Source organism: Castor canadensis, chromosome 4 (genome assembly GCF_047511655.1).
Source record: "Castor canadensis chromosome 4, mCasCan1.hap1v2, whole genome shotgun sequence".
Classification (NCBI taxonomy): Eukaryota; Metazoa; Chordata; class Mammalia; order Rodentia; family Castoridae; genus Castor; species Castor canadensis.
The window spans coordinates 143,040,201-143,054,286 of record NC_133389.1 but is presented as its reverse complement, the minus strand read 5'-3'; the positions used below and the strand labels follow the sequence as shown (position 1 = coordinate 143,054,286).

The 14,086-nt window shown below is 35.1% G+C and overlaps 1 protein-coding gene across 1 annotated transcript in view; it reads left to right on the top strand.

Moving 5' to 3' along the window:
- Window positions 1-14,086, top strand: part of Tmeff2 (transmembrane protein with EGF like and two follistatin like domains 2) — a 226,520-nt gene that overhangs the window by 165,609 nt on the left and 46,825 nt on the right. Inside the window, exons 6-7 of the mRNA XM_020158141.2 lie at window positions 9,105-9,253; window positions 9,944-10,003. Coding sequence (XP_020013730.1) covers window positions 9,105-9,253; window positions 9,944-10,003 — 209 coding nt within the window. The remainder of the gene's footprint in view (window positions 1-9,104; window positions 9,254-9,943; window positions 10,004-14,086) is intronic.

Genomic DNA, 14,086 nt, shown 5'->3' with positions numbered 1-14,086 from the left:
ACTGTTTCTTATCTCTCATGGATGAAATTCAAGGCATGATACAAAATTCCACACACATTTATTTTATTTATTTATTTATTTATTTATTTATTTATTTATTTTATTTTGTCAAATAAAAGCATGACAGAGGACCAGTTTATAAAACACAAACACAAAGCCATCCTATTGGTTGAAGGGGGAGGGGAAAATCCTGGAGCTCCACCCAAGGAAGGTGCTGAAACCCTCAACATGAGCATCACAGAAAGGAAAAAATGGAGCTGTAGTCCACACCTCATTGAAATGTGATGTGTTTTCAGTAGTTTCATTGCATTTTTTCCCTTCCAACTTTTTACTCTGGGTTTTCATGCATTCTGACTCTGGTGTGTATTAAGACTCATCCAGTCAGAGCAAATGCACTTCTCAGTAATCACAAAGCCACCCCCAGTTGTTGCATATGTTTTCCAGCTTAATGAGCAAGAAGAGCACACACATGATGCTAATGAGGGATTTTGCTTCAAGATACTTTTAAAAATGTACATGAGTAAGAGGAATTGTTTACTTTGATTATTTTAAGATGTAAATGCAGCTGCTTCAAAAAATAAAAATAATAATAATGCTGAGAAAAGGCAATTGTGATCCATGACAATGGACTGAGAATTAATCTTGCTTTAACTCTAATACATACTGAAGAGGAGTGTGGGAGCACTCAGTGCCTTTGAAGGTGCCTTGTTTGCTCAATAAAGCAGAGAGTGTCATTAATAAGTATCTGTTGCCATTGTGGTCTTGTTTCCATCTTCCTAAATCAAGCAAGGCATACAGTAATACAAAGAATAATTCTCCTTAAACTGTAGTTAAGGGTGTTTGTATGAGATCACCATTATGACAGAACTCTTCCTATCCCAATAGCAAATACATCACACACACACACACACACACACACACACAGCTGCTCCCTGAGTCTGGCTGTTCCTCTAAATTTCAAATTTAGAGCCCAATGCAGGGCAGGGCAGGAAAGGATAGATCAAGAAAGGCATCATGGTGACATTTTGCCTTAGTACTTCATTGTGCCATGCCTTAAGTAGGAAGCCACTGAGTCCTATTGATTCTTTCTTTGCTTCCTTCTAGGTAATGCCTCACTCCTGGGCTTTCTGTCCTTTTACCTCTACCTTACAGAAATAGCCTAGTAACTAGGCCCTCTGCCTACACTCCATGGCTAGCATAATCTTTCTGAAGCACCGCTTTCATCATGTTGACCTTCTCATCACCCTGTGCTCAAAAAGCTTTCAGGACTCCCCATTGCCTAGAAGATAAAGGCTATTCCTTGGATTGGAATGAGGCCCTTCGCAATCTGTCTAGAGTGCTATGTTCAGCCACTTTCAGTGGGAAGAGCTCATTCCAATCAGGCTAATCTACTGGTGGTTCTCCCAGCACATGTGCAGCCCACCTGCACACATTCCCCGTGTCATTTGCTCCACCACTCACAGTTCCAGCCCCTGCCACCCGCAAGCACCATGGCTTTCCTCACTAGTTCACCTTGATTTTACTTGGTGAATCAATTTTGCTGAATGCTCTACCATTAATATTTTTGAATCAATGTATTTAATTACCCATCTCTGTAACCTGACAGCATACACATATTGCCTGAAGTATGTATAAGGTGCAGGAAAGCATTTTTTACACATGTCACTGAATGGTGTGCATTAAACAATATTAAAAGTTCCTTATAATGGAATGAGAGGAAAGAGGGGTAAACTAGATGTGGCTGGAACCAAAGTGAGATTTCTCAACAGGTGATGCAAGCCCTCTGGAATAAAAAGGGTTAAGGCTCTTGCTTTAAATGCTGAGTTCTGAGTTCTAGCCCAGTCCCATTGCATCAGATATCTCATAGTAAATCTGTCACACACAAAATTTGGAAAATCTCTTAGGTGGTCTTGAATGGAGAAGAAGGATAGCTAATATAATTAGAACTCACATGGTGGCTCACTATATTTACCCATAGTGCGCTTAACAGCTTCAGTTCCTCATGCCTCATACAAGGCCTCCTAAATGAGAATCTCTGGCTTGGGACCCCAGCGTCGGGGATTTTTAAACATTCTACAGAAGGTTTTGATTTGTATCTAGGCTTAGAAATCCATATTAGCAAGTAAAAAGTAATGATGACCAAAATTTAATCATGAAATTGTAATTTGTAGGGAATTGTGTTAAGCGGGTTGTGTGCGTAATTCCATTTAGACCCTGCAATCCTGCATTAGCTCCACTTTCACAGGTATGATCTAAGGCTTGAGGAAGTTATATAACTACTCCAGTGCCACACACTCGTAAATAATCAAGCCTACATTAAACATAGGTCGATCCAAACCAAATCCCAAGCTCTAGTCATATTCTCCAGCTTCCTTTATTGCATGAGACATCATTTTAACATGTAACCATTAATCTCATTCCCAAAAATAAGTACCTCTGTTCAACATGTGATTTTTGTATTTGAAAGTTTAGGCAGAAGCCAGGGGAAGGGTTTCTTGACTTAGTTTTCCTTTAACTGGCTATCCTACGCCCTTTCTAATCAATGAGTCCCAGGATTCCCGAGACCTTCCTCATAAACCAACTTCTATGCTTTGTCTCCTTCTAAAGAGATCAGTATTACTGGCAACTAAGGTTTTTGCACATACACGATAAGCCTGACCACCTTTAGAAACCTCAGTGAATTCTAGGTAATGTTTCTAGAGAAGGGTATTGACCTTTCGTCCTCAGTTTCAAAACTAAAAGGACTGACCATGATGTTAAAAAAATTTTTAAAGGTGACTTGAGCAATAATATCAGAGACTTACTAATCTTACCACTCAATGTTTTTCTGCCCTTCACACAGAGGGTTTAATTTTCCAGTGAATTTTCACATCTCTTCCCTCATTTTCTTCCCTCACAGCTCACAGTCATTCCTGCACTGCAGGAAAAATAAATACAGATAAAATACTTATAATCAAGCACCATCAAAAGGAGTGACAAGAGTTAATGAGTAAATGGGCTCAAAGTATCACAAGAGTCTTGAATGAAAGGTGCACATTGTTTTTACTGTTATTAATATAATGCAGCTCATCCATTATGGTGAGTACAGACAGCAGCTCTGCCCTCATTTACTAGCCAAGTCAGAGAAGGTCTGTTTAATAACCTCAGAGATAGACAGGTGTAAAGGAAACAAACCACCATCAAGGTCCAAAACAACTCAGAAAACAACCCTCACTGCCATGTCACCAGGTTCTTTAAAAGTGACTAAGAATGTTGTACAGTTAAAATACAGCATGGACACCAAGTCAAGGACCTTGAGAGAGGAATAAGTGACAGCCATGTTTAATAGATGAAACAAAAATCTAGTAAAATTAGAGGGCAGCCACAAACCAGACACATGAATAAGTAATTTGCTAGCTGGCAGGGTTTGCATCCTCACACTCAGGAGGATGACAGGCATTCCTAAACACACAGGAAAGACTCATTTAACTCACTATAGATCATCTTTGGAAGGGCCAATTCAAATGAGGCAGGGAACTAAATTCATCCCAAATCTCCCAAAATATTCATGAGACAGTTATAAATGTATGTGAGTTGTCTTAGGTGCCACCTTTTACTTCCTATAATTCAGTTTCATTACTTCATTGAGTGGTCTTTTTAAATTATTTTATATTTCTCTTCTTTCCTATAATTCAGACAGCTAAGGTTTTTAGTCAGTATTAATTGTCTTCAAAGGATTTTTCAGAGGATAGTATTTCCAGATAGAGACCCCCAAAATTATTATTTTCAAGTAGGGCTGATTTCTTTTTCTTTGTAGCCTAGAAGAAAAGAGATCTATATAATCGCAGTGTCAAAATGTCGAAAGACTGAGATAGGTTGAAAGAAAGAAGAAAAGAAAAGAAAACACATACACACCAAAAAAAAAAGAAAAGAAAAAAAACCTTAAAGTCATCGGTGCAGTCCTCAGCTTTACAAATCCTTGGCTCACATAAAATACTTGTGACATGCTGTAATTAACTAGTTACTCCTCTCAGAATGAATAATAATGCAATTATTTGCCAAAAGCAGTGAGGAAGGCGATAGTCTGTTTTTAAAAATGTGTGCCTTTCATTTCTGTAGAAAGAGAGACCCTGGATTAATTTACATAAGCAGCTAAAGCAGAGTGACCTGCAATTTCACCTTTATACTGTATGGTAATTCTGTCACTTTGTTATCAAAGTCTTGTGTTTTTCAGAGGTTTGAACTGGCAATAAAATGACAGTTGCTACCATGTTCAGATTATATTGGTGCCTAAAACTGAATCCAGATATCACAAATATAAGCAGCAGCCTGACTGGTAAAAGCATCTTCTGTCACATTTGGACATCCATGACAGTCAGGTCATGTGGAGAGCCAAACAAAAGGAGAGCATGAACCATGAGTGTTTGAGTCTCCTTCTCCTTCTTTTATGGCCCCACATGTGCCAAAGCACATAGTCAGGCGAGCGACACTGTTTTTCTCCTCCATGTATTGTTAAATGAAAGCTCTTGAAATAGAGCTCTCTAAAATACAAGGAATTATTTTGTAGAAATTAGAGACAGAAAAGAAAAGACCATGTTTCTGGGACATAGCTTCCTACTACCAGCAGCAAGTCTATAGAGAAGCTTGGACTTACATTCTTATAAGGAAGTTTAGAGAAGCAAAGTGTAAGTTGTTTAGGTTGAATTTACATTCATTATTGATGAAAGGAGTAGTGTAACCTCAAGCAGGGAAAGTGTTGAGACAGGAGGAGGGCCCATTAAACAGAAGTCCTTGGTGCTTTGAGATTCGTTGAAATTAATAGTTGAGAAAATTCTTTTCATAAATTGGTTGCAGTGGCAGCTGAAGTTCAATAAACTGGGATCTGAGTCAAGTTCATATACATTCCCACATTTGTTTATGCATTCATTACATTCCTCATCTCCTCTCTTCTGCTTTACTTCTCCCTGCCCTTTTACGACATCTCAGAATTTTTCTCATTGGTGTTAATGTCTAGAATGATTGTGTTCTTGAACTCCTTCCAAGTCCTTCTAGCCATTGTTTCAGTAATTCATTCAACAAGCATTTATTAAAGACCAGCTATAATATACTGTGCTGTGTACTAGTAATTGAAAGATAAATAGGATAACCTGATCTCGAAAGGGCTAAAAGAGTAAAGATATAAGCCAGCAAATAAACACATTAACAATGCAGTAAATGCCACCAAAAGGTAGATATGAGCCCCTCCCCATGCACAAATTCATTCACTGATATTAACACATAAAGCCCCTCTACCCCTGAAGATGAACTTCCCAAAATTCCCCTTTAAAACTTTTAAAGTGGAAACTCAGAAAAGATTTATTGCTAAAACCCTCTAGGTTTGTCATTTTAATTGAGTCCATTGAGCTGTATATATTCATGTGTAGCTCATGTGTGTGTATATTTAATGTGTGTTTTTATGTGGAGCAACTTTATATATAGCATTTGATTTAAGGATAAAATGATCTGAATAATTGGTGCTTTAAGTATTGAGATTAATTTAAAGCCCATAAGGTTACCTGTTCACAATGTCTTAAAACTATCATTCACCAACATATCCCAGTAGTACAACAAAGCTTGTATTACTTAAGAAAACCAGAATTAAGAATCAAGGTAAATTCATAAAGCCATAATAAATATTCGAAGAGTAAATATGGCCTTATTTCTCAAATCCTAGTCATTCCAAGTATTCCTTTAGGTAGTTAATGATATGAATGTAGATTGGTCTTGCTCTGCCTTGAACTCTTGGTTTGTAGAATAGTGCAGGCTCTGTCATCAGACTGCCTAGATTTGAAATTAGGTTTTTCCACTTACAAGCTGTGCGACTTCTCTATGACTCATTTTTCTTATCTATAAGATGGAGACAGTAATCATGGCTACCATTCTTTGAGAGTATAAAATTGTTACTCTCTTCATTCATTTCATTTAGTTATCTATTCAATATGTAGTTTCTGAAAGCTTAGTGTGTCCAAAGTATTCAGAAAAATGGAGAATGCCAAGACAATTCATCCACTGCTAATAAAGTTCAAGATGGACTTAAAATTTCAAACCCTGGTCTTGGAAGTCTGCCTGCTTTTCTAATTTATAAAAGCATAACAGTCTTAAATGCACACAGTTATGTAATCAGAGTTCATTGGTCTAATGGAAACCTGGAAATAGAGAGTCCTTGTAGATCCATTCACATTTCCCCAAACTACATATTTTTCAAGCCATTTTCACAAGTTTCTGAAGCTTCTTCCGCTTATTAAAAAAATAAAAAATATTCTCTATAGATTTTTAGTTTCCAGTGGATACTGAGGTTCACAGAAAAATCTTTCTTTTAATTTACTTTTGTATATTAATATCCAAATACAGAGAGCAGGAAGAAAAGAGGTAGGGATAATGAAGGTACACAATGCACAAACACACCAATATACCCATGCTTTCATGAAGCATGGTAATTCAATGAAAACTATATCTTACTTTCACCTCAAGGAATCTATGCCCTCCTTTTGAGGTGACAATTAAAATATCAAATATCTATACCTTTTTTCCTTAGCCATTCCCTGGAAGTCTTCATCTGAGGCAAATAGGAATTTTCAAAGAGGAAGGAAATCTTGAAAAGAGGGTCCTAAGCAGGCAAAGCTAATAAAGGAAAGGGAAAATGATGTTGGCTGACAGAGGTCTGGGGAACTAAAATCAAATCAGTCAAACTGGAAAAAAAAAAAGAAAAGAAATTAACCCATTGAAAAAAGGAGGATCTTGTAAGATATCCAGCACAATTGTTTAAATTGCTATGGCTTCATGAAGTGAATTGTCCACTGAAACATTGTTTCTGACCAATTCAACTCAGTCAAATTTTCTCTTCTCATTTCTGTTCTCATTTCATCTTTTGGTTTATGATATTTCATGGATTTCAGAACTGCTAATTATTTTTGTTCCAGATATATGTGATGTGCAGTTCTGAATTTCTTTGGAGTTCATTTGGAGATATGAAGCCGTTTATATGTTACTTAATTTACTATTTAGATAGGAAGATGAAACAGCCTTCTTCTCCTTTGTTCTTCTGCTAAAAAAATAATTTTTAACACTTGGAAATAATCCAACAAATTGTTGACATCTAAACTGGCTTGAAACCAAAAGGAGCTACTTGTTCGAAAAGGCTGAAAGGCAGACTCCCCATACCTTCTTTGATACAAATGGTTAAGACAAACCTACAAATTCACTCCTCCAAATCCACTCTGAGAAGCACCAAAACTGTTTTCAACATGTAAGCAGCTCCTATCTCAGATTTTCAAATGCCGAGAATCAGCCAAGGTAGCAATGCTGTGTTCCTTGCCATCACAACTGAGGCAGGAACACTGTTTCCCCATGACTTAGGCATTTAAGTGATTATTACCATCTGTTGCAGCTATTTGTTCCTGAACAGGTGAATGTAAAAATAACCAAGTGCTCCTAAAGCAATTCTTTTCACAAATTAAATACTTTTTCAGTGCATTAGTATATTTCCTGTCAGGACAGTATTTTTAACATCATGTCTAGATCATTCTGACACAGGTGGTCTAAGGACTACATTCTGAGATGCACTAGTGTGTAGACAAACTCACACTCAAACAACAAACTTACCAAGTAGTAATTTCTAGGAAATGACTCTGGTGCCAGCATAGCTACTTGAGAATATAGAATCCTAGGCTCTACCCCAGATTTCCTGGGGTCCAGATATCTTTCTGCATCTGTATACTTAAAAGTTCTCTGGGCGATCTGGGGTGTGGCTTAAGTGGTAGAGCACCTGCACAGCAATTAGGCCCTGTGTTCAAACCTCAGTACCACAAAAAACAAAAAACAACAAAAAAGTTCTCTGGGAGATCCTAATTCTCAGCCTGTGGTACTTAGCTTAACTCATCTGTAAGTAGGTTCTTGTTCTGCAATTTACAGGCTCTCTGATTTTATGTAATCTCTTGGGCTGTGAATTCATGCATGTTATTGAATTTTGGTGCTATTTGGTTACATTCCTATTAGATATTCACTATGGAATTTTTCCTTTATTATTATAAAGTATATACTCTTTCCTGAAAAAAAAAAAGCAATGCATATTAAGAGCATGGTTGTTACTCTCATTATATCATATGCCCAGCTCTAAGTAAGATGTACCAGAGGAATGCATGTGAATCGCAACTTTGAGAAGTATATATCTTAAGGCAGTGACAGGTTTGTACACACTCCCAAAATGCAATGTTCTAAGTAACAACGTACATTGTAAAATTCAAAGATCTATAGGAACCTTAAAAAGTTACATAATGTTTGCTTTAAAATATTTAATGATAATAGTTGAGGTGAGCTACTTCTCACAAATTAGCCAGTGTTTTTTAGACTATAGCAAAATATTTAAATGACTGGCAACTTGTATTTATTATTTTATTATTTAATACAAGAGGCACAAAAAAAAGGGAACCCATGGAATAAGCTTTAAAAGGCCCAAAAGGCCCCTGAAATGTTATAGAAATAGTTGTTTTTATGAGTATGATTCTTTCTGGGAAGGAATCTAAGCTCTCATTTGACCTGAAAGGGTTTTGTGACACTCCAAAAGATTCCTAGTGAGCACATTTTATGCATATTGTTATTTATCCTGGAGAAATTTTTTCCTGCTTGCATTTTGAATAATTTCCTTGTTTTCTATTAACTGTCCTCTGAGACATTTTCCTTAAGCCTTACCATTCAAATATCTCAAGAAAAGAGATAACAGTAAGATTACATTTCAGGAAACTCTAAAGCAAAGTTTTGTGACTACCTTAGTCTATTCAAATTCTGCAGTCATAGCATGAAAGTTTATGTGCATGTTTGAAAAGTCCTAGAGCAGAGATCAGCTGATGATCGTTTTCTGAAGTTTTTCCTTTTCATGTTTTATCCATTGCTCAGTCATTTGAATTATTTTCTTAGTTCGGTGTTTCTTTTTATCTTGGATAGAAAAGCAAAAGGTCTTCCCTGGAAGGATATAATTCAAACTGCCAACCTGCACTTTGCCAACCTAGCATTTCTTTCATTTGTGCTTTAGTTATGATGTGGTAACAACTCTACTGATGTTACATATTATTATTTCTCTCTTCCTTTAGGTGTGTGTGCAACATTGACTGTTCTCAAACCAACTTCAATCCCCTCTGTGCTTCTGATGGGAAATCTTATGATAATGCATGTCAAATCAAAGAAGCATCGTGTCAGAAACAGGAGAAAATTGAAGTCATGTCTTTGGGTCGATGTGAAGGTAATGTTCATACCAAAATTCATTTCAAAGAATGTTTTTAGTCTTTGCACAGAAATGAAAAGTGAAGATAACTCCTTATTAGGCAGCTATTTCATATCCGAAAGACAGTTTTGATTTACAATGGATAGTATAGTCTGCAGTAGAATTTGTGTCCATATCTTTTTTCTGTATAATGGGACTGTATTGACACAATGCCATGAACACAGAAGTCAATGTTAAGATAGGAGATGTTCTCCTTGCAAAAAGTAAAAAAGAGAATCAAAAGCATTTTTAACAAAGAATCTAAGAATTTATTAGAAACCTTGAAATAAAAAGCAAATCCCTTCTTTACTGTGTATCAATTCAACAGAGATAGATTTTAAGTGAATTTTTAAAAGCAGTATGTACTAAAATGTTCTATTTTGCTTTTTGTTCAGGAACAATTATAGGAGTGGGTTGTTGCTCCTTTGTTCAACATATCTCAGTTATTATTATGAACTTTCTCCTGACCTAAACACTAGAAGGCTGCCACAATTCTATTTACACTTAAGCTGAAATATGTATTGGAAATCTGTCTTAATATACAGGTTGCTTAAAATTATGGTCATAAAAACACTTTAACTGCAAGGAAAATACTGTTGGAACAGTAAGGTTGACAGTACATTTTTAGAAATGATTAATCTATCTTTTGTTGCTGATTTTTTAACACAGATAACACAACCGTGACCACTAAATCTGAAGATGGACATTATGCAAGAACAGATTATGCAGGTACATAAAATTCCTATTGTAAAATGTGAACCCCTCTATACAAGCGTTGGGCAATCATTGTTTACTATTTAGCTTACATTGAACCATGCAAGAGTTCTGACATGTGATGGTCTTCTCTTGCTTAGTTCAGGCTTTCAACAGGAAAGAGTAAGTTTTTGTTGAAACAAATAAAACTCACTTTTTTTCCTTTTGCCAGAGTTAAAGCAATTGTCAAAAATGTCAGTAAGATATAATTAACTTGTTTTGACAGTGAAAATGCTACAAATGACAAAACATTTATCAAATTAATGGGTATCAATGGAAATTAATGCAATTTTGGCAGTATATTGTAATAAATGCAAATGTTCTTGTTTGAATTTTCATTAAAGTCAACAATAAAAGGTTGCTACTCTCTGAAAAGCTAGAGAAAAAGGATAGCTGCAATATACAGACTGTCTCTGCTTGGAGGCAAGCTAAAAACTGTAATTTATTTTTGAAATAATTCCTTTAATTTATTTAAAAACTAGAATGCATCTTCTAGAAAAAATAGAATGCAAAGTGATAAAGAATATAACTCTCATTCATTAACTATAGAATTTTATGCTGAGTAAAAACTCTATATAATAGAATTTTCCTAGAGTGAGAAATAATTTATGGTTATAGAATTGGAATTTTATCAGATTCTCAAATTTCATAGAAATTTGGGATAAAACATTGAGAGTAATAGTGATATGTAAGGTATTTTATAAATAGAACTTTCCATTTAGCTATAAGAACTTGTGACTGTTTTTGCAGCTAATACTGTATCAAAAAGATTTGCTTATTGTCTCTCAAAATTTTTACTACCATTCATTCTCTTTTCTGAAATTTCATTTTATTTAATATTTCTGTCATGTTTGTATATAGAATAAATCTCTATGAAATTTTATAAATTACTCAAATATCACAGAATTTGGAAATAACAAAATTGTTCTTTTTAATTTTTTCAAATTTCAAAAGCTTAATGTTTTCCAAAATGTTTCATCTTTTAGAAGCCTGAAATTCTCATGAAAAATGATACATGGAAAACCGTTTACTCTACTATTACATATCCATTCCCAAAGCATCCAAGAGAGAAATTCATAAATGTTTCTTGAAAAGTCTCATGGTAAGGAAATTTGGGAAGAGCTGAGATAAACAAATGGATCTTGAATCCAGCACTCCTTGCAGCTCTTATTTTCATTATAAAATTTTTAGAGATATGCATGTTTTATTGACAGCCATCTCTAAATATCCATGAGTTTCCAGTACCCCATTGCCGATACCAAAATCCAAGGATGATCAAGTGCCCTATATAAAAAAGGATAGTATTCCATAAAATCAATTGTGCAAACTCATATGCTTTAAGTCCTCTCTAGATTACAATGTTAAGTTCTATGCAAATAATTTTTATACTGTATTGTTTACGGACTGTTGACAAGAAAAACACTGTACATGTTTAATAGGATGCAATTTTTTCAAATATTTTTGATCTATGAATGCTTGAATCTGTGAATATAGAACCAAGAGATATGGAGGGGCATATTTTTAAACTTTCTGTTGTGGAGGATTTCTAACATATGCAAAATACACACAAATGTAGACTATATAGTATAATGAACACACATGTACTTACCACTTAAAACCAGTAACAAATAACAAACATGTGGAGGCAAATCTCAAAAAATTTGCCTTATTTCATTAACAAATAGTTTAGCATACACCTCAAGATGATCAACCTTTATTTATTTATTTATTTATTATATTCATATGTGCATACAATGTTTGGTCATTTCTCCCCCCTCCCTCCCGCCCCTTCCCTTACCCCCCACTCCCTCCCTTACCTCCCCAACTCCTCGCTACCAGGCAGAAACTATTTTGCCCTTATCTCTAGTTTTGTTGAGGAGAGAGTATATGCAATAATAGGAAGAACCAAAGGTTTTTGCTAGTTGAGATAAGGGTAGCTATACAGGGAGTTGACTCGCATTGCTTTCTTGTACATGTGTGTTACCTTCTAAGTTAATTCTTCTCAAACTAACCTTTTCTCTAGTTCCTGGTCCACTTCTCCTATTGGCCTCAGTTGCTTTAAATTATCTGCTTTAGTTTCTCTGCGTTGAGGGCAACAAATGCTATCTAGTTTTTTGGGTGTTTTACCTATCCTCATACCTTCCTGTGTGTTCTTGCTTTATCATGTGATCAAAGTCCAATCCCCTGTTGTTGTGTTTACCCTTGATCTAATATCCGCATATGAGGGAGACCATATGAGTGAGGCTAACCTCACTCAGAATGATGTTCTCCAGTTCATCCATTTACCTGTGAATGATAACATTTCATTCTTCTTCAAGGCTGCATAAAATTCCATTGTATGTAAATACCACATTTTCTTAATCCATTTGTCAGTAGTGGGGCATCTTGGCTGTTTCCATAACTTGGCTATTGTGAATAGTGCTGCAATAAACATGGGTGTGTAGGTGCCTTTGGAGTAACCTGTGTCACATTCTTTTGGGTATATCCCCAAGAGTGGTATTGCTGGATCATAGGTAGATCAATGTTTAGATTTTTAAGAAGCCTCCAAATTTTTTTTCCAGAGTGGTTGTACTAGTTTACATTTCCACCAGCAGTGTAAGAGGGTTCCTTTTTCCCCACATCCTCGCCAACACCTGTTGTTAGTGGTGTTGCTAATGATGGCTATTCTAACAGGGGTGAGGTGGAATCTTATGTGGTTTTAATTTGCATTTCCTTTATTGCTAGAGATGGTGAGCATTTTTTCATGTGTTTTTTGGCCATTTGAATTTCTTCTTTTGAGAAAGTTCTGTTTAGTTCAGTTGCCCATTTCTTTATTGGTTCATTAGTTTTGGGAGAATTTAGATTTTTGAGTTCCCTATATATTCTGGTTATCAGTCCTTTGTCTGATGTGTAGCTGGCAGATATTTTCTCCCACTCTGTGGGTGGTCTCTTCAGTTTAGAGACCATTTCTTGTTGATCAACCTTTTTTAAAACAAACCATAACACCATAATCACACCTAAAATGACTATGTATATTTCCTTACAGTACACTGCTTTCATCAAGATTATTTGGTGAATGACACATTTTTGATGGAATATTTTGTAGTACCAGCCAAAAGTTCACTTGGAATATGCTGATCCACAGAAATATTGTTAAAAGTAATAAAAGATAATGAAAAAAGCAATATCTAAGACTAATAATACATATTTTAAATTTTAAATACAGTCAAATAGGAATTATATTTTATTATAAACAAGACTTGACAATATTAGATGCTGCTGCTGCTAACTACTGTAGAAATAACTTTATTCCAAATTAATTCATTTGGAAAAATCTTCAAAAATGTAACATTCTATGACTAGCTTCTCTATTGAACCATCCATCATTGGCTTTACAAAAAAAAAAAAAAATCAAACCTTTTCCTGAGAATTTTGTCCCCGAAACAAAAAACTCTACAAGTTGATCAACATCATGTGCAAATGTATGGGCATTTATAAAATTGTACCAAGAAACATCATAAAAGAGTTTATCAGTCTGTCAATGTCATTCATATAGCATATAACACTTTTACTTTCAAAGAGATTTGGGGATTAAATTCTTATTCCAAATAAGTTCTTCTTTGGTTTGATTTCAAAGAGATAATTTGTGATGTTCAGTGCCTCTGTGACATTGTTTCCTTTCTTATCTCTTTATGAGACATGGAAAGGAAAGATAATATGTTCTTAAATACATGCAAATGAAAAGTATTCAGTCACTCACATGGTCCAGATTGTTCTGGTTTGACATCAAGTTTATCTATTATATCTTTAATAAAAACTTTTAAGATAAAAGTAAAGTTTAAAATTACATACCTAGTGAAATCCAGATAGGAAAGCAGATAATGTCAATTGAAGCTCACAATTCCTAACTAAACATTGATTATGTAAGTTAAAATCACCTCAAATTTACTTTAGATATCTTTATCTTCACTAATAATATTATTAAAATGCAGTGTATACCCCTTTTCAGAAATTACTTAAATAGTTATGATCATCATCATTTCCTAGCTGGCAATAGTATTGTCATTTTCCTTTGTAAAA